Source organism: Salvelinus namaycush, chromosome 3 (assembly GCF_016432855.1).
Source record: "Salvelinus namaycush isolate Seneca chromosome 3, SaNama_1.0, whole genome shotgun sequence".
NCBI lineage: Eukaryota > Metazoa > Chordata > Actinopteri > Salmoniformes > Salmonidae > Salvelinus > Salvelinus namaycush.
Genome location: NC_052309.1, coordinates 10,548,403 through 10,576,187, shown reverse-complemented (window position 1 = coordinate 10,576,187; position 27,785 = coordinate 10,548,403). Strand labels below are relative to the sequence as shown.

The 27,785-nt window shown below is 40.3% G+C and overlaps 1 protein-coding gene across 5 annotated transcripts; it reads left to right on the top strand.

The window, feature by feature from the left end:
* The first annotated feature begins 9,775 nt into the window (after positions 1–9,775).
* On the top strand, positions 9,776–27,149 carry LOC120044930 (spindlin-Z-like). Of its 5 annotated transcripts, none has more exons than XM_038989674.1 (7): positions 9,776–9,876; positions 17,954–18,094; positions 18,323–18,412; positions 19,109–19,154; positions 21,022–21,284; positions 23,117–23,350; positions 24,927–27,149. In XM_038989674.1, the coding sequence occupies exons 3-7, from the start codon at positions 18,358–18,360 to the stop codon at positions 25,124–25,126; spliced, it is 798 nt and encodes a 265-aa protein (XP_038845602.1). In that variant the 5' UTR covers positions 9,776–9,876; positions 17,954–18,094; positions 18,323–18,357; the 3' UTR covers positions 25,127–27,149. The 5 variants fall into 5 exon arrangements, with proteins under 5 accessions (XP_038845602.1, XP_038845601.1, XP_038845604.1 ...); XM_038989673.1 differs by having other exon boundaries at positions 18,294–18,412; XM_038989676.1 differs by lacking the exon at positions 19,109–19,154.
* The last annotated feature ends 636 nt before the right edge of the window (positions 27,150–27,785 follow it).

Below are 27,785 nucleotides of genomic sequence, written 5' to 3'. Positions count from 1 at the left end.
TGAGGATGGCTGCTACTACAAAGACGTTCATGTTCTCAACACGGGTAAAGAAATGCTAGTGCTCCTACAGACTTTGCATGGGCTGATATACTTTACATTTGACTTTGCTTTACACATTTTAGTAAACCCATTGTGACATCATTAGAATAGGGGAATGTTCTAATCAAACCAAAACCTCAGTAAACAACTGTGATGCAAGTTTGTAATTCTGAATCATAAATTACATCAAACCGCTGTTATTCTAAACTCATTGTGACATCAATAATACATTATTGATGTCACATTGGAATTGTCAGAATAGATGCGGTAAAGAGGTCAATCGAACTCTACCAAAACAATGGAATTTCCATGAAAACGAGTGGGGGAAAGATGCTGTGGGGGAAAGATCCCGATTCTCCTCATTGCACCCATCAAAATTAGCCTACATTAGGCTATTGTTTATATGTGTATTTTACACTATGTTGAGGGAAAAATCTGAGTATAATCCTTGTATGGAGGTCAACCCCAATACATGTTCATGTCATTGTCACCAATCAACTGCATTACAGTTCAAAACTACTTTGACTACCACTGACGATTTCTGTGTGCTAGCTATGCTACCAGCTTATACAAACAGTAGTTAGCATTTAGCAGTCACTTCTTCTAAACCTGAAAAGGGACTACTTCTAAATGTTATGCAGCGAAAACAGAGAAATATATCCAAATAGGACTTCAGTAACCACATTGTGGGCCTGTTTCAATACATCAATCATGACGGATTTGACAAATATCCACTTTGTTAGATCAGATTTGTTGTATGTGCGCCAATCCGGCATCCATCTTCTTTCCCTCATGGTCTGCGTTCCATTGACCTCTTTGCTGCATCTATGATGCTGAACTTAAGTGACCTCATCCTCAAACAGCCTACATAGGGTTACAAAAGGGTTCTGTGGCTGTCCCCATAGAATAACCCTTTTTGGATCCAGGTAGAACCCTTTTTGGTTCCAGGTAGAATTATTTTGGGTTCCATGTAGAACCCTCTGGGGAAAGGGTTCTACATGGAACCCAAAAGGGTTCTATCTGGAACCAAAAGGGTTCTACCTGGAACCAATAGGGGTTCTTCAAAGGGTTCTCCTATGGGGACAGCCAAAGAACCCTTTTTGGTTCTAGTTAGAACCTTTTTTTCTAAGAGTGTAGTGTGACTTCATTAATGACATCACTACCAGCAAACCACTATGATGTAATGTTGTAATTCTACATTTATTGTGACATAAGTAGTGCATTATTGATGTCACAGTGCAATTATCCGAATGGGGCTCAACTTGTCTGACCTCATCCTCAGACAGCCTATTCCGACATTATGAATAAATCACCAGCAGCAAACCACTATGATGTAATGTTGTTATTCTAAACTCATTGTGACATCAATAGTGCATTATTATGTCACAGTGGAATGGGGCTGAAGTGAACTAAAGTGACCTGTCATTCTCAGAAAGCCTGGTGTGGCAGAGGTATGGTGTGAAGGGGGAGTCTCCCCTGGCCTGTGCAGGTCAGACCCTCACAGCACATCATGACAAGGTATAAACATCACACCAAATGTCCCCTCACCACCTACCAAAAATTATTCATGTACTCATGCTCTTATTATTTGAATATCATTCAATTCAGGATATTTACTTGTTTGGTGGAAAATGCACCAGTCAGGATGGAACAGTCACATCAACAAATGAAATTCATAAACTAAGCATTGGTAAGTCAAACAGCATCATCATGGTTTCCACTATATTAGCATGGGCATTTGAATGTTTGCTGCCCTCGTGTGGAAAAAGTCCATGCACAAAATTCAATCCCTCGTTCCTTCAAGCAATTATTATTTGTTTTCAGCAGTTTGAATAAAGATCCCAGGTGTACAGATAAAGGCCTAGTAGCTGACATTTCCCCTCTTCCCTGTCTCCCTCCCTCCCTCCCTCTACTTGTTTCCCTCCCTGGTCCCTCTCCCTCCCTCCCTCCCTCCCTCCCTCCCTCCCTCCCTCCCTCCCTCCCTCCCTCCCTCCCTCCCTCCCTCCATCTCCCCCACTCCAGCTAAGATGAAATGGAAGGTGCCTCTCTATGTGGGGATTCCTCCGGCCCGCCGTCATGACCACACAGCCTTCATCCTTCACAGCCATGTGTGTGTGTGTGTGTGTGTGTGTGTGTGTGTGTGTGTGTGTGTGTGTGTGTGTGTGTGTGTGTGTGTGTGTGTGTGTGTGTGTGTGTGTGTGTGTGTGTGTGTGTGTGTGTGTGTGTGTGTGTGTGCGTGCGTGCTTGGATACGTGTGCACGCACGTGTGTGTCATCTGTCTATCTCTTCCTCTATTTCTCTCTCTTAATGACCTGGTGTTTGTATTATGCAGATATATGTATTTGGTGGCAAAAATGAAGAACAAGAATTCAATGACCTGAAGGTGATGAAATTGATTAACCCATCCGAAAGACAGCCAGGTAACACAGCCTATATTAATTTCAAAGATATCCAATACTTGGGTAGTTTTTTGCCATTCCGTTATACTTTTACATCTTTCTTCAACCTTTATTCGTGTGTCTCTGGGAGTTTGATGTAATTTGATAAGCCGGTTCTGCAGTTCCTTTCTGTTCTTCTAATAGTGATGAAGGAGATTCTATCTGAGTTTGGGCTTCAGGGAGTCAGCCATGGGTTAGTATTTTGTTATGTCAGCTATCCTATTCAAACTACAATTAACATTTTGCTCTCTTTTGCAGACTTATTTTTCTGGTTTGGTTGTGTTATTTTATGTTTACCTACAGATGTAGAACCTGAACCAGTCTCCTACAGCAGAAAAATAGTCCTGCATCAAAACAGGAAATGTCTATTATTGTGTGGATTTTAATGTTTTTTTTTTTTTTTGTAGTGGTTGATATATTTTTCATAAGGGAAAATCAAGTCTGAAATTTTTGTGGAAATTATAAAATTTAGAAGCCTTTTTAAACCCCAATTACACTACAAGTTTTACATTTCCTGCTTTTGAGGAAAGTTATTTTTCAACAGGATGATCAAGTTAAGATCCTACACCTACACAGTTACAGTTATTCAAATTAGGTTTCAGGTTTCACAAAGCTTTTTCGCTCTCATTTGATCAGCTTCGCGCCGACAAAGGTCCCCAATGTCAAGTATGAGCTGAGTGAGTCTCCATCTCTGTTTTCTGTGAGGACGGATGCAGCTGCCTCTGCACAGGTGGGTCACATGAAAAGCAGTGAACTTTTCATCAAACTGCATAGAGGCATTGTTACTGTATGATGTAGTAACTTAGTAAAACATTTTAAAGCAGTCAATCAATCAATCAAATACCCAGCCTAAAACCTTAAAGAGCAAGCAATGCACATGCAGATGCAGAAGTACAATGGTTAAGAAAAACTCCCTAGAAAGGCAGGAACCTTGGTAGAAACCTAGAGAGGAATCAGGATCCAAGGGGTGGCCAGTCCTTTTCTAGCTGTGCCGGATGAAGATTATAAGAGTACATGGCTCAGTCGTTCTTCAAGACGTTAAACCTTTTGTAGATGACCAGCTGGGTCAAATAAACACCACAGTTGTTATAGAGGGTGCAGCAGTTCAACACCTCAGGAGTAAATGTCAGTTGTCTTTTCATAGCTGAGCATTGAGAGGTCGAAACAGAAGGTCCGGAAAATAATTAGAGAGAGAAAGGGTTGAAACAGCAGTTCCGGCACAAAGTAGCATGTACGGAGAAACAGGTCAGAGTTCCATAGCCTCAGGCATGAACAGCAGAACTGGATCGGTAGCATGGCTGGGTGGAGTGGGAACAGGCAGGAGTCCTTAGGCCAGGTAGTCCTGAGGCATGGTCTGAGAGAGAGAGAGAGAGAGAGAGAGAGAGAGAGAGAGAGAGAGAGAGAGAGAGAGAGAGAGAGAGAGAGAGAGAGAGAGAGAGAGAGAGAGAGAGAGAGAGAGAGAGAGAGAGAGAGAGAGAGAGAGAGAGAGAGAGAGAGAGAGAGAGAGAGAGAGAGAGAGAGAGAGAGAGAGAGAGAGAGAGAGAGAGAGAGAGAGAGAGAGAGAGAGAGAGAAGTCAAACTTTCCTTAAGAAAAGCCCACCTTGTAAGACATGCTATTATATCCAGGTAGTAGCAACTTGCTCACATACTGTTTCTATAACAACTTGTAGTCTGAATGTTTATCATGCTGATGTTACATCATTAGGTTACAGCCCAAAGAGACTTCAGTACCGTCCGAGATGAGGCGATGGATATGATCCATAAAGCTTTCTCCATGCTTGATGGAGAGTTCCAGAAGCTTGACAGGTATAATATTTTCAATCTAGGTCCAAAGTTTGACAAACAGATCACCTTTGACAAACAGGTTTGACAAACAGGTCAAACATTTTCCTGACCAATAAACTCTTCATTAATTGACTGAGTGACTGACAAACCGATTCATTCATGCATGCATTCATTCATCCATTCAATAAGTTATTCATTACTGTAGAGAAAGGTCAGAGCTTGCTCAGTCTGCAGCTGCTCTTCAGTACAAGAGAGAAGCTCACCAAGCCCACCATCAGCAACAGGAGGAGGTAAAGGCTCACTCATAGTTCAAGATTATCATTCACTCACTCATTCACTAAATATGTAGCTTTCCAATAGTTCCCCTTTTTGTTTGGGTGAATAATTTCTATTCTATGAAATAATGGTTTTCCAGGAAGAATGATGGAAGCTTTGTTTGTGGTTTTGGTGTTGCAGGAACTACAGGAAATGCTTGAGCGACACAGAGCCCAGAATGAGACCTGGCTACTTGCACGGGCAGAGGAGAATGACAAGGAAAGGAAGGGGCTGTGTAAACTCAGGGTTTGTAGTGGTTACTAACCACACACACACACACGCACACACACACACACACAAACAGTAGCACAAACATAAACATGCATGCAGTTCCAGGTGTAGAATTAGAAGTGTATTCCTGAAGTGTAGGAGATTACATGTGAAGTTGTATTCAATTCAATTTTATTTCTAGTGGATGATCACATGACATTATGGGTTTTTGGGGAGTGTTTGAGAGTTGTACCTTTCAGCACTAGGCTACCAGAAAACCCCTCATCTGTTCAGAAAAGGTAGCCATCCACCTATGAATACGCCAATGTGCTTTCGCTGAAGTGTACGCTCAATGTCCTGCTGAAAGCCAGGTATAGGGCATCTTTTTTCCATAGAATTAGGAATTAGAATACTAGAACTGAGATGAACCTTCTTATGATGGTCCAAGGGTCAGCCATGTTTGTCAGGGAGTTGGTCAACCATGGTTAGCCAGTGCTCTGATAAGATATTGTGTAAAACAGTAAATGTGAAGAATTGATCTGCACTGTGCCTTCAGAATGTATTCACACCCTTTGACTTTTTCCACATTTTGTTGTGTTACAGACTGAATTTAAAATTGATTAAATTGAGATATTGTGTCACTGACACAATACCCCATAATGTCAAAGTAGAATTACGTTTTAAGATTTTTTTAAGCAAATTCATTTAAAAGGAATAGCTGAAATGTATTGAGTCAATAAGTATTCAACCCCTTTGTTATGGCAAGCCTAAATAGGTTCAGGAGTAAAAAGTTGTATAATACGTTGCATGGACTCACTCTGCATATTAGTGTTTAACATGCTTTTTGAATGACTACCTCATCTTTGTACGCCACATATCATTATCTGTAAGGTTCCTTTAGTCGAGCAGTGAATTTCAAACACAGATTCAACCACAAAGACCAGGGATGTTTTCCAATGCCTCGCAAAGAAGGGCACCTATTGGTAGATGGGTAAAGCAAAACAAAAAAGACATTGAATAGCATGGTGAAGTTATTAATTACATTTTGTCTGGTGTATCAATACACCCAGAAACTACAAAGATAAAGGCGTCCTTCCTAACTCAGTTGCCGTAAAGGGATTTCACAGTGAGGCCAATGGTGACTTTCAAATAGTTACAGAGTTTAATGGCTGTGATAGGAGAAAACTGAGGATGGATCAACAACATTGTAGTTACTCCACAATACTAACCTAAATGACAGACTGAAAAGAAAGAAGCCTGTACAGAATAAAAATATTCCAAAACATGCATTCTGTTTGCAATAAGGCACTAAAGTAAAATTGCTAAATATTGGCAAAGAAATTAACTTTATGTCCTGAATACAAAGCGTTATGTTTGGAGCAAATCCAATACAACACATCACTGAGTACCACTCTTCATATTTTCAAGCATGGTGGTGGCTGCATCATGTTATGGGCATTCTTGTCATCGGCAAGGACTGGGGAGTTTTGGGGGAGATAAATAAAAATGGAATAGAGCTAAGCACAGGCAAAATCCTAGAGGAAAACCTGGTTCAGTTTTCTTTCCAACAGACACTGAGAGACAAATTCACCTTTCAGCAGGACAATAACTGTCAAAACTTCTGCTCTTCTCCTTGTTCGGGCGGTGTTCGGCGGTCGACGTTACCGGTCTTCTAGCCATCGCCAATCCATTTTTCATTTTCCATTTGTTTTGTCTTGTTTTCCCACACACCTGGTTTTAATTTCCTCATTACATGTTGTGTATTTAACCCTCTGTTCCCCCCATGTCTTTGTGTGGTATTGTTTGTTTGTAAGTGCTTGTGCACATGTTGACTGGTGCGCGTCGGGTTTTGTACCCAAGTTGTTATTTTCTTGATGCCGTTGGTTTTGGAATTAAACTGCTCTGGCTATTACCTAGTTCTGCTCTTCTGCGTCTGACTTCCCTGCCACCAGTTACGCACCCCTTACAATAACCTAAAATACAAGGCCAAATATACACTGGAGTTGCTTACCAACACGACATTGAATGTTCCAGAGTGGCCTAGTTACAGTTTTGACTTAAATCGGCTTGAAAATCTATAGCAAGACTTGAAAATGTCTGTCTAGCAATGATCACCAACCAACTTGACAGAGCTTGAAGAAATTGAAAAATAATCATGTGCAAATATTGTACAATCCAGGTGTGCAAAGCCCATAGAGATTTACCCTGAAGACTCACAGCTGTAATCGCTGCCAAATGTGATTAGAACATGTATTGACTCAGTGGGTTGAATACTTATGTAATCAAGATATATGTTTTCTTTTTCATAAATTTTTACAAAATTTTTAATTTTTCTTCCACTTTGACGTTACAGAGTATTTTGTGTAGATGGTTGACAAAAACACGACAAATCAATTTTAATTCCACCTTGTAACACCAACAAAATGTGGGGGAAAAACAATGTCTATGGATGTGGAAATCAAGACCGTTCCGAGCGGCACCAAAAATGATATGTCCAAAGGGCATCCGCGTCGGCTCGTGCTTACTGGGGTGTAGCCTACCATGTCGGCCTGCATTGGAATTTTATGGATGCCCATCCATGTGGTAGGCCCACTGTTTGTAAAACAGACAGTTGCTTTGGCTTTATTTGTCCTGATGTCTTTGACTAATCAATTTGGCTACCCAACTTTATCAGAAGTTATCGTGAGCCTATTTGAAATGTGTTTACACAGTGGGAAATGCAGAAATATAATTTTTTTATAGCTAGGATCAGCTTGTAAAAAAAATTATGGATACAAACTTGAAACCACTGATCATAATAATGGGATGAAACTCCTGGAAAATAGTTGTGATTGTCCATTCCATATTGTCCATGTTACTTTGACCTGTACCGTTTTTAGGATATGTTGTTTATTAACATGACAGCACATTTTTTATTTGATTGATCGCCATTTGGGTTAGGCTATTTGCAGTGGTGTAAAGTACTTAAGTAAAAATACTTTAAAGTACTACTTAAGTAGTTTTTTGGGGTATCTGTACTTTACTTATATTTTTACTTCACTACATTCCTAAAGAACATAATGTACTTTTTACTCCCTACATTTTCCCTGACACCCAAAAGTAGTTGTTACATTTTGACAGGAAAATGGTCCAATTCACACACTTATCAAGAGAACATCCCTGTTCATCCCTACTGCCTCTAATCTGGCGGACTCACTAAACACAAATGCTTCATTTGTAAATTTTCTTGAGTGTTGGAGTGTACCACTGGCTATCCGCCAATAAATATAAAAAATAAAATTGTGCCATCTGTTTGCTTAATATAAGCAATTCGAAATGGTTTATACTTTTACTTGTGATACTTAAGTACATTTTAGCAATTCCATTTACTTTTGATACTTAAGTATATTTAAAACCAAATACTTTTAGACTTTTACTCAAGTAGTATTTTACTGGGCGACTTTCACTTTTACTTGAGTCATTTTCTATTAAGAAGGTATCTTTACTTTTACTCAAGTATGACATTGAGTACCTTTTCCACCACTGGCTATTTGATTGGAGAAACCTGCATCATGATGTAAAAAGTGTCCATCTCATTACATTGTCATATATTTTATCTGCATGATTTATGTTAGATACATTTTTTTGACGGAACGTTGGTGGATCGCTGCGTGCTGGGAATGGTCAAGCAAAATATTTTGCTGTCCCTGCCTTTGACAAAGTGGGCACTGCTTATTACAGGGTGGCATCAGCGCTCACCTAAAAAGCTAATATGCAGCTAATACGCCACTGGTTGAGAAAATTGCTAATTATTTCTGGGCAGAATTATTTTAGGTTTCATGTGTTATTGGATGTGCGTCTTGGACAGTTTAGCCCCGAAAATGCCGTCCTCGTCAATCTGCCGCCATAGGCGGCCGATCCTTCCTAATGTGAGGGTCTAGTAATTTAATAGGATCTTTTTGCCTTTTTCATACATTTTCCCTCTCTCTTCCAAGGAGGAGATTGTGCACGAGCAGGGGAGACTGAAAGAGGAGCAGGAAAACATCCAGAAACGCAGCGAACACCTCCTATCCATCATGCAACAGTTTAAAGGCATGTAAAGACACGTAACCATGGCAACCAACTTGGACGTGCCGAGTTTGTGGGTGTGGCTTACTTTCCCAAGGATGACCAACTCAAAAGCGTCTGTAAAAAGGAAATGTGACATTCATTTGTGTTTTTCCACTCGTGGGTGTGTTTGATTGGTTAGCATTTTGTTTATAGCTAAGATTAATTGTTGTTGTCTTTTGCCAGATAGTCATAATATCTTTAGCGAGACAGGGGGATAATTTTGACACTGTCAAAAGAACAAATACCACTCAAGGCATTTGTTTAAACCTCAGGAATGGTTGCTAAAAATTCCTAGGCCATATCAAAATTGGTCATGAAAGGTCTAAGCAAAATGTTGTAAAGCAGAATAATTAACTGAGTTGTAGATTGATGTAGCCTAATCATATTCATAAAAATGTTGGATTATTTGGCATATCTTGTCATATCTGCATAAAACAACTTTCTGTTCCCTCATCTTTCAAATAATCCTACACTGAAGGCTTACACTTTTATGAACATACTTTAAAATAACTGACGGAATGTTATATTCTAAATGTGGGCAAACCAGATGTTTTCTTAGGCAAACCCTGTATGGGAATAGATAACTCACAAATTAAACCAAAAAAATTATAGAAAAAAATGCTTTGCATAAGAACTGGTTGTCAATTAAATAATGTACTCAAAGAGCTCTCCTCTTGTCCTCAAATTGTTACCAGCCCTGTCGTAGCATAGAGATCCTATTAAATGAATAAAGTATTCTAATTCTTAATTCTGTGTCGCAGTCAAACAAATGCGCAGGCGCAGAGCTGTCGGTTCGGGAAAAGCAAAATGACTCACTATTTTGCAGGAAGACAGAATTTATTGCACCAATTATGTATCGTGCTGTAACACTTTTTGGCAGAGGAAGGGGAGGGGATGGTTTTTGGCAGTAATCAGGGTTGCAATCAAACGGATACTGACTGAGGCACAGGGGAGAAAGCGGGATAGGAAAATATCTTGCTATAATTTCACAATAAAGCGGGTAAGATATTCCGAAACACAAACAGCTATTCTCACACACAGGAAGCCAGCCACAAACAATAATTCAAAAGGTCTCTATGCGCGCGCGTAACATGACTCTTCAAAACTGGGGTGGAAAGGAGACTGGTTTGGGGCATTTGTCTTCATTTGAAAATGTGTTTCTTGTCAACCAGAGTATGGTCCCTGTTGGTTCGACTGCACCGTTTCTCTGCGGGGATAGTAAATATGGCTGACACTGACCACTAGTGTAGCTAATGTACGGTGCTGGTTGCAGACGGCATTTATCTTACATTGCAAGACATTGTGTTGTGATGTCTTCAATCGATGAAGCAATCACTTGATACAGAAGAACTGGTTACGAAGTTAACTAGTTAGGTAGCTATCTAGTTTGTTTGGTTTGTTTGTTAGCCAGCTAGCTAATGTAAAGGAAAATCTGTTTCACCAACAGATTTGGCTAGACTGCTTCAGAGACTAACGTTAGATTGCCCAGCCAAAGACAAGTTGAAAACAGTGTTGTAACTAAATGTGCAATACAACAAAAAATTGTCTTTACATAGCTAACTAAACTGATACTTACTAGTTTATAAACTGTGGTAACTTTTTGTACTTCAATGTAACTAGCTAGCTACCAAGGATTTCCGTTTGTTGTAACATAATCTGTCCAACCTAACAACTGTTAAATGATCTTGCGGCATTGTGCCGAGTTCCTCAGTCTGTGGACACAGTCCCAAGCTTCCTATCTAGCAACCAAAGCAAAGGTCACATTGACTGCACAATGTCATGAATCACGATCAACTCATCTGCCCGACAGACTATTAATTCAGTGTCAAGTGTGGTGGAGGCGGGGACTCTGACAGCTATTTATAATATGTGTTCATTTGTATCCTATATTTGATGCCAGTCTGTTGAGCATTTACAAAGGAGAAAGTAGACCAGAGGTATTCAACGGGGGGTGCACGGCATGGCCCCCTAGAGGTCGGCGGAAAAATAATAATAATAATGATAAATAAATATATATATATATATATTTGAATATCACTAGCAACAACAGAATAAACTAATTTTGAATTGCATACCTACAGTAGAGAAGAGGGGCATACGCATGTTTTTATGATGTCAACTTTATTTCTCAACTCCTAATATTGAGCAAATTACACTCATTGGAGTCAATTACATAGACTTTGAAAAAGCACCCGCGAGTATCAGCCGCGGAAAGTAAGATTTTTTGACCTAAACATGGCTAACCTTTTGTTTAACCAGCTGTACAGCTGCTATTAGTGTAAATGTGTTTGGATTTACTTTCTATCTTATGGCCTATGTTAGAGTTTACACTTCTTCCAATAATAATGTGGGGAGGTCAACATAATTTTTTAAAACTATCTAACATCTATTCATTTTAAAATGTTGATTACTACTCCTTGCCATTCACCCGATGATAAGACAAGATGTACAAACATTTTTTTGCTAACATAATGGGGTTCGCTGGTTTGCCTGGGTGGAGGTCCCTGGGTAAGAAAAGATTGAAGACCCCTGAAGTAGACGCATTACAAGTTGATTAGGCTAATATTCCATTCCGTGTTTGGAAAATATCTGCACAAATGGATGACAGTTGGCATGAGTCCATTCATTCTGCCTTAGTCTAATCAAATATGAATTATGACAATGTGGTTTTACGTGATTGAAACTTAAATTCACTGTTGCCTTGGGTCAGGTTTTCGAAACTACTCAGGGTTGAAGGTCTGAAAGTCAGTTGCTGTCGGGCAAGTCGGGAGTCTTTTTTTGGTTGCCCGGAGATTACATGCAGAAATGCCATATACAGTGCCTTCAGAAAGTCTTCACACCCCTTAACTTTTTCAAAATGTTGTTACAGCCGGAATTTAAAATGGTTTAAATTTCTTTTTCGTCACTGGCCTACACACAATACCCCATAATGTCAAAGTGGAATTAAGTTTTTATAATTTTTTACTAATTAATAATAAAAAAAATGAAAAGCTGGTCTTGAGTCAATAAGTATTCAACCCCTTTGTTATGGCAAGCCTAAATAAGTTCAGGAGTAAAAGTCACATAATAATTTGCAATAATAGTGTTTAACATGAATTTTGAATGACTACCTCATCTCTACCCCACACATACAATTATCTGGTACCTCAGTCGAGCAGTGAACTTCAATCACAGATTCAACCACAAAGACCAGGAAGGTTTTCCAATGCCTCACAAAGAAGGTCACCTATTGGTAGATGGGTTAAAAAAGAAACAGACATTGAATATCCCTTTGAGCATAGTGATGTTATTAATTACACTTTGGATGGTGTTTCAATACACCCAGTCACTCCAAAGTTACAGGCATCCTTCCTAACTAAGTTGCTGGAGAGGAAGAAAACTGCTCAGGGATTTCACCATGAGGCCAATGTGGACTTTAAAACAGTTGGAGTTAAATGGCTGTGATCAAGAGAACTGAGGATGGATCAACAACATTGTAGTTACGCCACAATACTAACCTAATTGACTGAGGGGAACCTGAAGGAAGACTGTATTTTTATATATATATATACATATATACATACACTACTGGCCAAAAGTTTTAGAACACCTACTCATTCAAGGTTTATTTTTAATTTTGAATGTTTTCTACATTATAGAATAATAGTGAAGACATCAAATCAATGAAATAACACATGGAATCATGTAGTAACCAAAAAAGTGTTAACCTCTCTTGGGTACGTGAGACGTTAGCGTCCCACCTCTTCAACAGCCAGTGAAACTGCTGGGCGCCAAATTCAAATACAGAAATACTCATTATAAAAATTCAGAAAACAAAACATATTTTACATAGGTTTAAAGATTAACTTCTTGTGAATCCAACCACGGTGTCAGATTTTTAAAATGCTTTACGGCGAAAGCATACCTTACGTTTATTTGAGAACATAGCCCTGCAGACAAATCATTACAAACAGTAACCAGCCAAGTAGAACAGTTACACAAGTCAGAAATAGAGATACAATTAATCCCTTACCTTTGATGATCTTCATATGGTTGCACTCAGCAGACATTTATTTACTCAATAAATGTTCCTTTTGTTCGATAAAGTCTCATTATATCCAAAAACCTCAGTTTTGTTCGCGCGTTTTCTTCAGTAATCCACAGGCTCAAACGCAGTCAAAACAGGCAGACAAAAAATCCAAATTGTATCCGTAAAGTTCATAGAAAAATGTCAAACGATGTTTATATTCAATCCTCAGGTTGTTTTTAGCCTAAATAATCGATAATATTTCAACCGGACAATAACGTCGTCAATATAAAAGGTAAACAAGAAAGGCACTCTCTCGGTCGCGCGCATGAAAAAGCTCTGTGACACTTTAGGGTCCACTCATTCAGACTGCTCTTACTTCCTCATTTTTCAGAATACAAGCCTGAAACAATTTCTAAAGACTGTTGACATCTAGTGGAAGGCATAGGAACTGGAAGGCATAGAACAATGGAAGTGGAAGGCATAGAACAATTTTAGTCCAAAGTCAATGGATTGAATGGCATTGAATAGAAAACTAAAAAAACAACAAAAAAACTACTTCCCGAAAGGATTTTTCTCAGGTTTTTGCCTGCCAAATCAGTTCTGTTATACTCACAGACACTATTTTAACAGTTTTCTAAAACTTTAGAGTGTTTTCTATCCAAATCTACCAGTTATATGCATATCATATATTCTGGGCCCGAGAAGCAGGCAGTTTAATTTGGTCATGCTTTTCATCCAAAATTCCGAATGCTGCCCCCTACCCTAGAGAAGTTAAGACATGAAGGTCAGTCAATACGAAAAATGTCAAGAACTTTCAAAGTTTCTTCAAGTGCAGTCGCAAAAACCATCAAGCACTAAATGATGAAACCGTCACAGGAATAAGGACTGCCACAGGAATGGAAGACCCAGAGTTACCTATGCTGCAGAGGATAAGTTGATTGGAGTTACCAGCCTCAGAAATTGCAGTCCAAATAAATGCTTCACAGAGTTCAAGTAAGACACATCTCAACATCAACTGTTCAGAGGAGACTGTGTGAATCAAGCCTTCATGGTCGAATTGCTGGAAAGAAACCACTACTAAAGTACATCAATAATAAGAAGAGACTTGCTTGGGCCAAGAAACACGAGCAATGGACATTAGACCAGTGGAAATTTGTCCTTTGGTCTGGATTCCAAATTGGAGATTTTTGGTTCCAACCGCCGTGTCTTATCAGACGTGGTGTGGGTGAACGGATGATCTCTGCATGTGTATTTCCCAGCATGGAGGAGGAGGTGTGATGGTGTGGGGGTGCTTTGCTGGTTATGCAGTTTGTGATTTTATTTAGAATTCAAGGCACACTTAACCAGCATGGCTACCACAGCATTCTGCAACGGTACGCCTGGTTTGGGATTAGTGGGACTATCATTTGTTTTTCAACAGGACAATGACCGAACACACCTCTAGGCTGTGTAGGAGCTATTTTACCAAGCAGAGTGATGGAGTGCTGCATCAGATGACCTGGCCTCCACAATCCCCCGACCTCAACCAAATTGAGATGGTTTGGGATGAGTCAGACCGCAGAGTGAAGGAAAAGCAGCCTACAAGTGTTCAGCATATGTGGGAACTCCTTCAAGACTGTTGGAAAAGCATTCCAGGTGAAGCTAGTTGAGAGAATGCCAAGAGTGTGCAAAGCTGTCATCAAGGCAGAGTGAAGAATCTCAAATATAAAATATATTTAGATTTTGTTTAACACTTTTTTGGTTACTACATGATTCCATATGTGTTATTTCGTAGTTTTAATGTCTTCACTATTATTCTACAATGTAGAAAATAGTAAAAATAAGTAGGTGTTCTAAAACTTTTGACCGGTAGTGTGTGTATGACCGGTAGTGTGTGTGTGTGTGTGTGTGTGTGTGTGTGTATATATATATATATATATATATATATATACACTGCTCAAAAAAATAAAGGGAACACTTAAACAACACAATGTAACTCCAAGTCAATCACACTTCTGTGAAATCAAACTGTCCACTTAGGAAGCAACACTGATTGACAATAAATTTCACATGCTGTTGTGCAAATGGAATAGACAAAAGGTGGAAATTATAGGCAATTAGCAAGACACCCCCAATAAAGGAGTGATTCTGCAGGTGGTGACCACAGACCACTTCTCAGTTCCTATGCTTCCTGGCTGATGTTTTGGTCACTTTTGAATGCTGACGGTGCTCTCACTCTAGTGGTAGCATGAGACGGAGTCTACAACCCACACAAGTGGCTCAGGTAGTGCAGCTCATCCAGGATGGCACATCAATGCGAGCTGTGGCAAGAAGGTTTGCTGTGTCTGTCAGCGTAGTGTCCAGAGCATGGAGGCGCTACCAGGAGACAGGCCAGTACATCAGGAGACGTGGAGGAGGCCGTAGGAGGGCAACAACCCAGCAGTAGGACCGCTACCTCTGCCTTTGTGCAAGGAGTAGCACTGCCAGAGCCCTGCGAAATGACCTCATGCTACCACTAGAGTGAGAGCACCGCCAGCATTCAAAAGTGACCAAAACATCAGCCAGGAAGCATAGGAACTGAGAAGTGGTCTGTGGTCACCACCTGCAGAATCACTCCTTTATTGGGGGTGTCTTGCTAATTGCCTATAATTTCCACCTTTTGTCTATTCCATTTGCACAACAGCATGTGAAATTTATTGTCAATCAGTGTTGCTTCCTAAGTGGACAGTTTGATTTCACAGAAGTGTGATTGACTTGGAGTTACATTGTGTTGTTTAAGTGTTTCCTTTATTTTTTTGAGCAGTGTATATATATATATATATACATATGTACATATATATATATTTAAACCTTTATTTTACTGGGCAACTCAATTTAGAACAAATTCTTATTTACAATGATCCCCTACCAAAAGGCAAAAAGCCTCCTGCAGGGTTGGGGACTGAGATAATAAAAAATAGGACAAAGCCCACATCACAACGAGAGACACTACAACACTACATAAAGAGAGTCCTAACATGACAACACAACATGGTAGCAACACAACATGACAATAACATGGTAGCAACACATGACAATAACACGGTAGCAACACATGGAAGCAGCACAAACATGGTAAAAACATTGTTAGGCAAAGACAACAGCATACTGCTTGCAACAAGTCACTAAAGTAATACTGCAAAAAAATGTAGCAATGCAATTAACTTGATGTCCTGAATACAAAGTGTTATGATTGGGGGAAATCCAAATACAACACATTACTGAGTACCACTCTCCATATTTTCAAGCATAGTGGTGGCTGCATCATGTTATGGGTATGCATGTAGTCATTAAGTACTGGGGAGTATTTCAGGATAAAAAATACATGGATTGGAGCTTAGCACAGGCAAAATCCTAGAGGAAAATCTGGTTCAGTCTGCTTTCCACCAGACCCCTGAAGAGGAATTCACCTTTCAGCACGAAAATAACCTAAAACACAAGGCCAAATTAACACTGGAGTTGCTTACCAATAAGACAGTGAATGTTCCTGAGTGTCAGAGTTACAGTTTTGACTTAAATCTACTTGACAATCTATGTCAAGACCTGATAATGGTTGTCTAGCAATGATCAACATCCAATTTGGCAGAGCTTGAAGAATTTAGATTTGAGTAATGGGCAAATGTTGCACAATCCAGGTGTGGAAAGCTCTTAGAGACTTACCCAGACAGACTAACAGCTGTAATCGTTGCCAAAGGTGATTCTACAAACTATTGACTCTTTGGAGTGAGATATTTCTCTGTTTCATTTTTCAATGCATACAATTTCTAAAAACATGTTTTCACTTTGTCATTATGAGGTATTGTGTGTAGATGGGTGAGAAAAAATATATTTAAACCATTTAGAATTCAGGCTGTAACACAACACAATGTGGAATAAGTTAAGGGGTATGAATATGTTCTGAAGGCACTGTACAGTATTGCCTGCATTTCACCCAGCATAGGAGAGGAACCAGAAAGATCAGTACTTGAGTTCTTTGTATTTAGGTTATTGTCAGTAAAAACATTTGCAGAGTAGGCTCAACATGCCCAACTGCCTTAAATGCCACACATTTTCTGTCTTTCACTTAAAAAATGTGGAGGATCGAGAAAGATCAGCTTGGCTACAGGGTCGTTCCACCTCAAAAAGCAGAAGAAAGAGGACTTCGACACCCACCATCTTAGATTGTTCCCAAATTGTTTCTGCAAATTGTTTCCTCCCCAACAACGAGTATATAGTATCAGTTCTCTGTCTGACTAGTAGTATGGAGCTGCGGCTCAGAGGATTGTTTCTTCATCCTATGTAATGTATGCTCAGTGAATTTGGTAATGTTTTTTTTCCCCTGTTCAGAGAGATTAATAATTGAAGCTGTTAGGTTTATGTCCCATCCTACATCCTGATATTACCAGGTTCTGACCTCTAGATGGGGCTGTTCATGCTACAGATTAAACCTAATGTAGACCTATTCCATTGCTTAGACAAATAAATAACGCTTTTAGATGGAGATCCTCCATTGAGCGTGCTTTTTAGTCCAGGAGTAAGTATAACAGCCCTCAGTGTCCACTATAAACAGATGGCAGATGTGGCATTATTGATCTGGTGGTTTGTGAAAAGGCTTGTGTTGTGAGCGGTTTTACAGGAATGAGTCCGGATAGTCACGCTGCTGATTTGATTCTCATGTTGGCCTAAAACAAGACTGCAACATATGAATGGGTTGTTGTATATAGGCCTAGTCTGCATAGCATAGAATTATAATTATTCATGAATCAATTCTATTCATGATTTAATGTTTCATGACTGATTCATGAATCATTCTAATTCTATGAGTAGAACTGACAGGACAGGACTAGTTTAATCCTGACATTCACACACAAGTGGGATGGAAGGGGTTCCTTTATCATTTTTTCCATCTTGATGTTTTAGCCCAAATGTTTGGGGAGCCTGCTTTGGTGTGAAATAGGCTAGGTAAACAAACACAAAGCTTTCCCATTTTTTTCTTAGATTAAGCGCAAAATTCGACATTAAAGTGACTGAATATCTTCACATGTATATCAGCATTTCTTTTGGTTTGCAGGTCTACCCAGAGTCCTGATGTGATCATCATCCCTGAACAGAAACATTGGCCTGCCCCGAAGTCAGTCCTCAACCAACTGTGGACAATCTGGATTGGATATCAAAGATAATCCGTCCTTATCCCCGTTATCTGCCTGCACTGGTAGACACTTTCTTTTTTCCCTCCCCGCCTGTTTCCATTTTCTGAATTGGTTGCCATATATAGATTTTCACTTTCTGACTTGTTACCTTCCTCTGACTGGACTCTTCTATTCAGATGTATTCCCTGGCTATCGTCCATCTCACTGGGCTATAACATATATCATTAATGTTTTCATTACGTTGGCATTTTTACACCCCAGACCTGGTACCATAGATATTTTCACCCTAGTCTGGCAGCTAGACTGCTCCACTATACCCTGATGAATGAAGACCCCATTCGGGAAGAGTGCGCCCGGCCAGAGATCCAGAGCCGATGCAGGTTAGTTTGGCTTTAAAGGGATAGTACACCTACATTTGAAAATTACATATTGGTTTCCGTACCCTGTAAGCAGTCTATGGACGATGTATGACAGCAATCCATGCTTTGGTTTAGTTTCCCTGGCACTGTTTCCAGATGCTGACATTTGAGCATTTGTGGTACAAATCCCATTTGCGTTCTTTATAGATGTGTTGTCGGCATCCCAAATGGCACCCTTTTTCCTTTATTACTCACTTGCTTACTTAATTAGTCCCATCACTCCTTTGGGCTCATAGGCCATCGACGATCCTCTCCAGCTCGTTCAACCCCGTGCCGATTCTCTTGGTGAGGGCATCCTCTTTTCCTTTTGGCTTGCTGGTTCCAGGATAGAGCTTGCCTGGTGATGTTGGAAACACCTGGAGGGCACCTATTCCCTTTATAGTGCACAACTTTTGTTTCCTTTTATAGTGCACTTCTTTGGACCAGGGCCTTTAGAGGCTCTGGTCAAACGTAGTGCTCTAATTGGCCTATAAGGAATAGGCTGCCATTTGGGGAACACAGCCTTTGTTGTTTGCTCTTGTTATCTTCAGGTGACGCATATAATCCGGTACATTTGGCCTACTGATAAGAGTAGAGTAGCTACTGAATACATTCACTACAGTCATTTGCACTAGAAGACCGTTTGTGATGTTTTTTTTGTGATGTTTTTTATCTAAGGACACACAGGTGTTTCTTCAAACATGAAGAAAAAGGACTCCCACAAGTAAGCCAGGAATCCTTATGCACTGTACTTACCTTAGCTTTGTGATTGTGCCAATGTAGGCATTCAACTGTTCTAAATGTATACATGTTGTGTAGTAGTATTACTTTAAAGCTGGTTTCAGGCTAGGCTAAAACCATCTGCTGTCTGCTTAGTTTTTCCCAGGTAGAGAACATCAGTTGTGCTTGCTAAGATAAGTAAATGATTAAGTCTAGTAGTGCCATGCTGAATACCTGATATCAGATACTGGTCTTAAGTGACCTGCTGAAGTTAGTACAGGGTTAGTAGCAGCTGTGTAGGGACACTACCATGGTCAGGGTTAGTATCAACTGTCTAGGGACACTACCATGGTCAGGGCTATATTCACACTTGAAAGAACACAATCTTTAAAGGACTCCTGTAGACAGGTCAAGGGAAGGAAAGAAAGCAGATCTTGCCTGTAATACATTGCTATGGCCTACATACACCACATGACCAAAAGTATGTGGACACATGCTTGTTGAACATCTCATTCCAAAGTCATGGGCATTAATATGGAGTTGGTACCCCCTTTGCTGCTATAACAGCCTCCACTCTTCTGGGAAGGCTTTCTACTAGATGTTGGAACATTGCTGCGGCGACTTGCTTCCATTCAGCCACAAGCATTAGTGAGGTTGGGCACTGATGTTGGGCGATTAGGCCTGGCTTGCAGTCGGCATTCCAATTCATCCCAAAGGTGTTCGATGGGGTTTAGGTCAGGGCCCTGTGCAGGCCAGTCAAGTTCTTCCACATCGATCTCGACAAACCATTTCTGTATGGACCTCACTTTGTGCACAGGGGTATTGTCATGCTGAAACAGGAAAGGGCCTTCCCCAAACTGTTGCCACTAAGTTGGAAGCACAGAATTGTCTAGAATGTCATTGTATGCTGTAGCGTTAAGATTTTACTTCACTAGAACTCTAAGGGGCCTAGAACTCTAAGGGGCCTAGACCAAGACCAATATTCCTCCTCCACCAAACTTTACAGTTGGCACTATGCATTCAGGCAGGTAGCGTTCTCCTGGCATTCGCCAAACCCAGATTCGTCCGTCAGACTACCAGATGGTGAAGCGTGATTCATCACTCCAGAGAACAAGTTTCCACTGCTCCAGAGTCCAATTCCGGCAAGCTTTATACCACTCCAGCTGACGCTTGACATTGCGCATGGCGATCTTAGGCTTGTGTGTGGCTGCTTGGCCATGGAAACCCATTTCATGACGCTCCAGACGAACAGTTCTTGTGCTGACGTTGCTTCCAGAGGCAGTTTGGAACTCGGTAGTGAGTGTTGCAACCGAGGACAGATCTTTTTTATGCGCTACGTGCTTTAACATTCGGTGGTCCTGTTCTGTGAGCTTGTGTGGCCTACCACTTCGCGGCTGAGCCGTTGTTGCTCCTAGACGTTTCTACTTCACAATAACAGCACTTACAGTTGACCAGGGCAGCTCTAGCGGGGAAGAAATTTGTTGAACTGACTTGTTGGAAAGGTGATATCCTATGACAGTGCCACGTTGAAAGTCACTGAGCTCTTCAGTTAGGCCATTCTACTGCCAATGTTTTCCTATGGAGATTGCATGTCTGTGTGCTCGATTTTATACAGCAACGGGTGTGGCTGAAATAGTCAAATCCACTAATTTGAAGGAGTGTCCACATACTTTTGTTTATATAGTGTATTTAATTATTTAAATATTGTATTCCATTTGATATACTGTAATACCAGACTTATCTAGAAGCTACTGTACTGTGAAGGACTGACAGCCAGTTATCAAAGGTTTTCCCCCTTCTTTTCATTGGCTATGTGGATATTTGTTTCCCCAATCCCTCTCTTCTCATTGGCTGAAATCTGAAACGTACAGGAAACACAAGAACAGCATGGGCCCCAACAAGGTGGTGTCGTCGTCTGCGCCGCGCAGGAACATGGTGGGCTGTCGTATCCAGCACATCTGGAAGGAGGGGAGCACTGCGTCTCAGTCGCTGTGGAAAGGCATGGTGCTGGACCAGGTGCCCGTCAACCCCTCGCTTTACCTCATCAAGTACGACGGCTTTGACTGTGTCTACGGCCTGGAGCTATATAAAGATGAGAGGGTGCAGGGACTTGAGGTGCTCCCTGACCGTCAAGGTATGGCCTTGGTCTATTGTCCATTCGGACAGTATTCAGACCCTTTGACTTTTTCCACATTTTGTATAATTACAGCCTTTTTCTAAAATTGATTTTTTTTTAATTCTCTCATCAATCTACACACAATACCCCATAATGACAAAGCAAAAACAGGTTTTTAGACATTTTTGCAAATTTGTAAAAAAACAAACATTTGAAATATCACATTTACATAAGTATTCAGACCCTTTACTTAGTACTTTGTTGAAGCTCCTTTGGCAGCGATTGCAGCCTCGAGCCTCAAGCATTTCGCTACACTCGCATTAACATCTGCTAACCATGTGTATGTGACCAATAAAATTTGATTTGATTTGAGTCTTCTTGGGTATGATGCTACAAGCTAGGCACACCTGTATTTTGGGAGTTTCACCCATTCTTCTCTACAGAACCTATGAAGCTCTGTCAGGTTGGATGGGGAGCGTCGCTGCACAGCTATTTTCAGGTCTCTCTCGACTCTGTCTGGGCCACTCAAGGACATTCAGAGACTTGTCCCGAAGCCATTCCTGCGTTGTCTTGGCTGTATGCTTAGGGTCGTTGTCCTGTTGGAAGGTGAACCTTCGCCCCAGTCTTAGGTCCTGAGTGCTCTGGGGCAGGTTTTCATCAAGGGTCTCTCTGTACTTTGCTACGTTCATCTTTCCCTCGATCCTAACTAGTCTCCCAGTCCCTGGCGCTGAAAAACATCTACACAGCATGATGCTGCCACCACCATGCTTCACCATAGGGATTGTGCCAGGTTTCCTCCAGATGTGACGCTTGGCATTCAGGCCAAATGAAACCAATATTGGTTTCATCAGACCAGAGAATCTTGTCTGAGAGTCCTTTAAGTGCCTTTTGGCAAACTCCAAGCGGACTGGCATGTGCATTTTACTGTGGAGTGGCTTTCGTCTGGCCACTCTACCATAAAGGCCTGATTGGTGTAGTGCTGCAGAGATGGTTGTCCTTCTGGAAGGTTATCCCATCTCCACAGAGGAACTCTGTAGCTCTGTCAGAGTGACAATTGGGTTCTTGGTCACCTCCCTGACCAAGGCCCTTCTCCCCTGATTGCAAAGTTTGGCCAGGTGGCCAGCTCTAGGAAGAATCTTGGTGGTTACAAACTTCTTCCATTTCAGAATGATTGAGGTCACTGTGTTCTTGGGGACTTTCAACTCTGCAGAAATGTTTTGGTACCCTTCCCCAGATCTGTACCTCGACACAGTTCTGTCTCGGAGCTCTACGGACAATTCCTTCGACCTCATAGCTTGGTTTTTGCTCTGACGTGCACTGTCAACTGTGGTACCTTTATATAGAAAGGTGTGTGCCTTTCCAAATTATGTCCAATCAATTGAATTTACTACAGGTGTACTCCAATCCAGTTGTAGAAACATCTCAGGGATGATCAATGGAAACAGGATGCACCTGAGCTCAATTTCGGGTCTCATAGCAAAGGTTCTCATTTTGGGTTATTGTGTGTAGATTGATGGGGAAAAAATGTTTTATCAATTTTAGAATAAGGCTGTAACTTAAAATGTGGAAAAAGTCGAGGGATCTGAATACTTTCCAAATGCACTGTATGTATATACAGCGTCAACATTGTTCTCTCGACATATTGATTTACTGACTAGTGATCACACAATGCGGATAAACCACTATCATAGACTAGCTTCTTTTTGTGCTGTAATGGTCTTCTATGTTCATAGGTGAATGTCTCTAAGATTTGTCCAAGCTAGAAATATGATTTGTAATTGAAGGGATTGTTGCCATCACTTACCAACCATATACTCTCCCTGTCCCATATTTTTGTTGACCTGTTACAGCCTCCACGCGCGCCAGCGACGTCAACCTGGCCGACACGATAATAGGGAAGGCTGTAGAGCATATGTTTGAGACGGAGGACGGGACTAAAGACGAGTGGAGGGGCATGGTTCTGGCCCGAGCCCCCATCATGAACACCTGGTTCTTCATCACCTACGAGAAAGACCCCGTTCTGTACATGTACCAGCTCCTAGACGACTACAAGGAGGGAGACCTGAGGATCATGCCTGACTCCAGTGAGTACGGTAAAACTTTGGTTAAAGCCGACAGCATGTATGAGACTCTCTGTCTTATTACAAAGCTTATAATATGTAATGCAGGTATGGTAATACTAAAATCTGAGAGGTAAGGGTTCTTATAACAAAATATTAAACAGTGTAGACCAAATCCCAATGTGAAATTGTATAAAATACTAAACAGTGTAGCCAAATCCCAATGTGAAAATGTATAAAATACTAAGCAGTGTAGACCAAATCCCAATGTGAAAATGTATAAAATACTAAGCAGTGTAGACCAAATCCCAATGTGAAAATGTATAAAATACTAAGCAGTGTAGACCAAATCCCAATTTGAAAATGTATAAAATACTAAGCAGTGTAGACCAAATCCTAATGTGAAATTGTATAAAATAATAAGCAGTGTAGACCAAATCCCAATGTGAAATTGTATAAAATACTAAGCAGTGTAGACCAAATCCCAATGTGAAAATGTATAAAATACTAAGCAGTATAGACCAAATCCCAATGTGAAAATGTTTAAAATACTAAGCAGTGTAGACCAAATCCCAATGTGAAAATGTTTAAAATACTTAACAGTTGGACCCCAGGACGAGTAGCTGCTGCTTTTGCAACAGCTAATGGGGATCCTAATAAAATACCAAATACCTAATCCCAATGTGAAAATCATCTGGAAATGCAGATTAGAGACTCCATTTTATAGCCTCCATCTTTCCGTAGCCTATTCAAAATAGATTTTTAATTTGAAGCTTGCTGCTGGTCAAACCTTTGAGTCTAAGTACATTTTTATCAAATCAGTTAAATAGGCAAAATGTTGATGTTGCACAGTGCAGTGCACACAGTAAAATAATACTGAATTATGTGCTGCTCTCAGATTGACAGGCTAACATCACATTCAAATATTCTCCTTCAACGGAAATAAAGAAAACATTTCAGAGAACCTCATAACATTCTCCATCTACCAATAATGATGCCATTATGAAAATACTAAGCTGTAGACCAGACAAATCCATTATTTTAGATACAACAGAAAACTCACGTGTGAAACTTCACTGCCAGACAAGTCAAAACAATTTTCTTATCTTTCGGATCCATTTGGGTCTGATACAGACCCAATTGTACTTGGACCCGGCCCTCTCTCATCTCTGACATGTTTCGGGTCGGATTTGGTACACCTCGAATCCAAATCGGGTATGGAATTGACTTTCAAAGAAATTAACGGGTCTCGTTAGGGACAGGTGGGAAGTTTGCAGGTCCAATTCTCTCCGGATGGTGAGGCTTCTCTTAATAATGACAATAGCCTACTCTTTGATGTTCTCCCTTAATGATTAAAGCTATCATCATTGTTATGGTAAACTTACTTTACGTAGTCCTCTTTATTCCTATGGGGAACAAACTATAAAGGTCCACCAGTTCTTCTGCTAGTCTAGGGATTAATTTAACCTGACATTGACAGGCCACAATAAACCTGTTTCTGTGTTGTCTCTGCCTGTTGATTTGATTTCAATTGGACTAACCTGGTTAAATAAAGGTAAATGAATTAATTGGTAAACTAATGTGTTTTCTTCTCTCCCAGATGACACTCCGCCTGCAGAGCGGGAGCCAGGGGAGGTAGTGGACAGTCTGGTGGGGAAACAGGTGGAGTACGCTAAAGAGGACGGTTCCAAACGAACTGGCATGGTTATCCACCAGGTGGAGGCCAAGCCCTCAGTCTACTTCATCAAGTTCGACGACGACTTCCACATCTACGTCTACGACCTTGTCAAGACCTCCTAAGGCGACCTTTTACCCTTTGACCTTTTCACACTACTGAGCCGAATCGAGCTGTACTGGGCTGGCCTGGTTACACGTACATCCACCATAGCTGAAAAGACTATGCAAAAATATTTTAGAGGTGGTACAGTTTGGTTCAGGTCGGCACGGTAGTGTGAAAAGGGCACTGGTTTGCTGGGCCTAGAGGACAGGAGGTCTGTCTGGGGAGTTAATGATGGATGCAGGAAAGACAATGGTCACCACATGGAACCTTACCTTATCCACCAACTTTTCTTAAATATATCTCGAACGTTTCGTGCAACAGCTTCTTTGAGATGCGACAGACGGACAGCTGGATTGGATATTTCACTGAAGCCTTTGGATTGCTACTAAAGCATCTAGTGTTCTAGAATCTAGTCAGAAGAGAGGGGGGGGGGTCACTGTGCAACTGAGTTATTGGCCACTTGTTGGCTGAGAAGACTATTTGTTTCTGCAACTGGCTATCCCCTATCAGAGTAAAGATCTTAAGGATTTGTTACATAGATCCCTTTGTAAGGGGAGGGACGGGAAAAAGATATCAGCGTTATTTGAACACTGCAAATTAAGTGCGACCTTTAAAGTTAATTACTATCTGGGTTTGTGTCCATCTCAGAGAATATTTCAATCCTTGACTATGATTATATTTGTTTGTTTCTAATGTTAAAAGATACACGACAACATATGCAGTGAGCAAAGGCATTTGTTGAGGGACATGACCATTGTTTTAATTGAAATGTTTCTTTGTTTTTTTTCCAATAACTTGTTCATGTATATTCATATATAATGATAGTTAAATACTGATGCCGATATTTGCAGTTTTATCGTAAGCACTAATTTCAAAGAATCTACTCAGAAAACATTTACGCAGTTGTCTTTATAAGTTTTGCCTTTAATAATAATTATATGTTGATCATCTCAACAAACACTATTCAGAATGGTTGACCAGTGAGAACGTTAATCTGTAGTCCTGAGACTGAGTTTGTTCATTAGGCCTTGCCAAAGCCCTCGACCCTTATCATTCATTATCCAATCATAATAACAGCAATAATTATTATAATTATTCAGATAATACTTATTTTTGTTATTATCGTTCCTGTAGTTATATGTTTACCTTTTTTGGGGGGGGATCAAGCATAGTTTCTATTTTTCATTGTTATACGTTATTTAGAGACATCTTCTTCTTCACCTCTGTCTTTGTGTTAAACAGACTTTCTGTTTAATTGGCATAGTAACCTTTTAGTAAACTGTTTTATCAAGCCTTTAAAAAAAATAAAGACAGTATGGTGAAAGCACTGCAAAGTAAGTAAAGTATTTGGAAACTAAAACTCCACACCAGCTCCTCAAATGTGTTCTAAATTCAGCAGTACCACTACAACAATACTAAAGTGTTTCTAAAATCTTCACACAACTGTTAATTCACAACAAGTATTCAAAACTTTAAATGCAACACCCACTTTATAGAGTGCATGTTATATTGTACTCAAGGAAAGGTTACTAGACTCAATTAGATTTTTATTTGCCTTATTTTGTTGAAATGAGCTGTTTCCCGCCATTATTTAAAGCCTATAATAATGTAGTTGAAATGTGAAAGCCGTTTCTGGCTATCTCTGTGTGTGGGCGGGTGTGTGACAAAACAACATTCACCAGATGCCCCTAGTAGGCCCCTTTGGAATGTTACAATGGTTGTCAGAGAAACAGTGGGCTACTGAGCACTCTAGAACCTCTGACATACAGATGTTGTTAATTACTGTAGTAACGTTTAGTGTTCATGTGACTGTAACCCCCCCTCTACACTCCTCTGCCTTACTACTCTTTCTCCATGCCCTTCTTGACCTTTAGCAGTGTTTATGCCCAGTCTCTGAAGAGGTAGTATAGTACTGATATTTTCATTAGCCTGTGTAGTAACAGAACAGATGTGCCGTTGTGACTGATTTGCGATTAGATAAACCACTGCATCTTCAGCTGAAGTGCCTGCAGAGACATATAAAGCCCATTAGTTCTTTTTTTTTTTTAAACATTTTATAACTGTTTTTCTTTCTTTGATGACTGTATGGCTGAATGGTAGCTTTAGAAATAAAACCTGAGAGATTATGTGTATCGGTTATAATGAGGCTCATAATTCGAAGACCCCATAAGGTACCGTATAAACCTCTCTGTATCTAAGAAGATAAACACAAGTATCTTATGTATCCTGTTGTATTCCAAACCGCAAACTGACTTGTGTTTTATGCAAGATGTCACCTTCAGGAAAATAATTGAAAGTGTTTGATGGATTGGCATCTCACACTGTGTTTGATGTTGGTTCATTTTGGGATAAAATAAAAATAAAAGAGAATATGAAAATAGTCCATTATTTTTGCATGAGTAGCGGAGACAGTAGAACTGTAAGTGGAAGTTAGTGTGAGATACACACAAGCATCTGTCATTTTTAACTTTTTCTATGAGGTTATCTTCATTGTGTTACCTGTTGTGACGCTCCCTTTTTTATTTTCCTGTTTTGCATTTCTAAAGAAAAGAAAAGTAATTTTTTGTATTACATTTTTTATTCTGCTCTGCTATAGGATGAAACTCACTGGGGCTGTATGAAGGGCCAATAGAAAGGCCACATGATGCCAGTGTTACACAGCATTTGAGGGATCATATC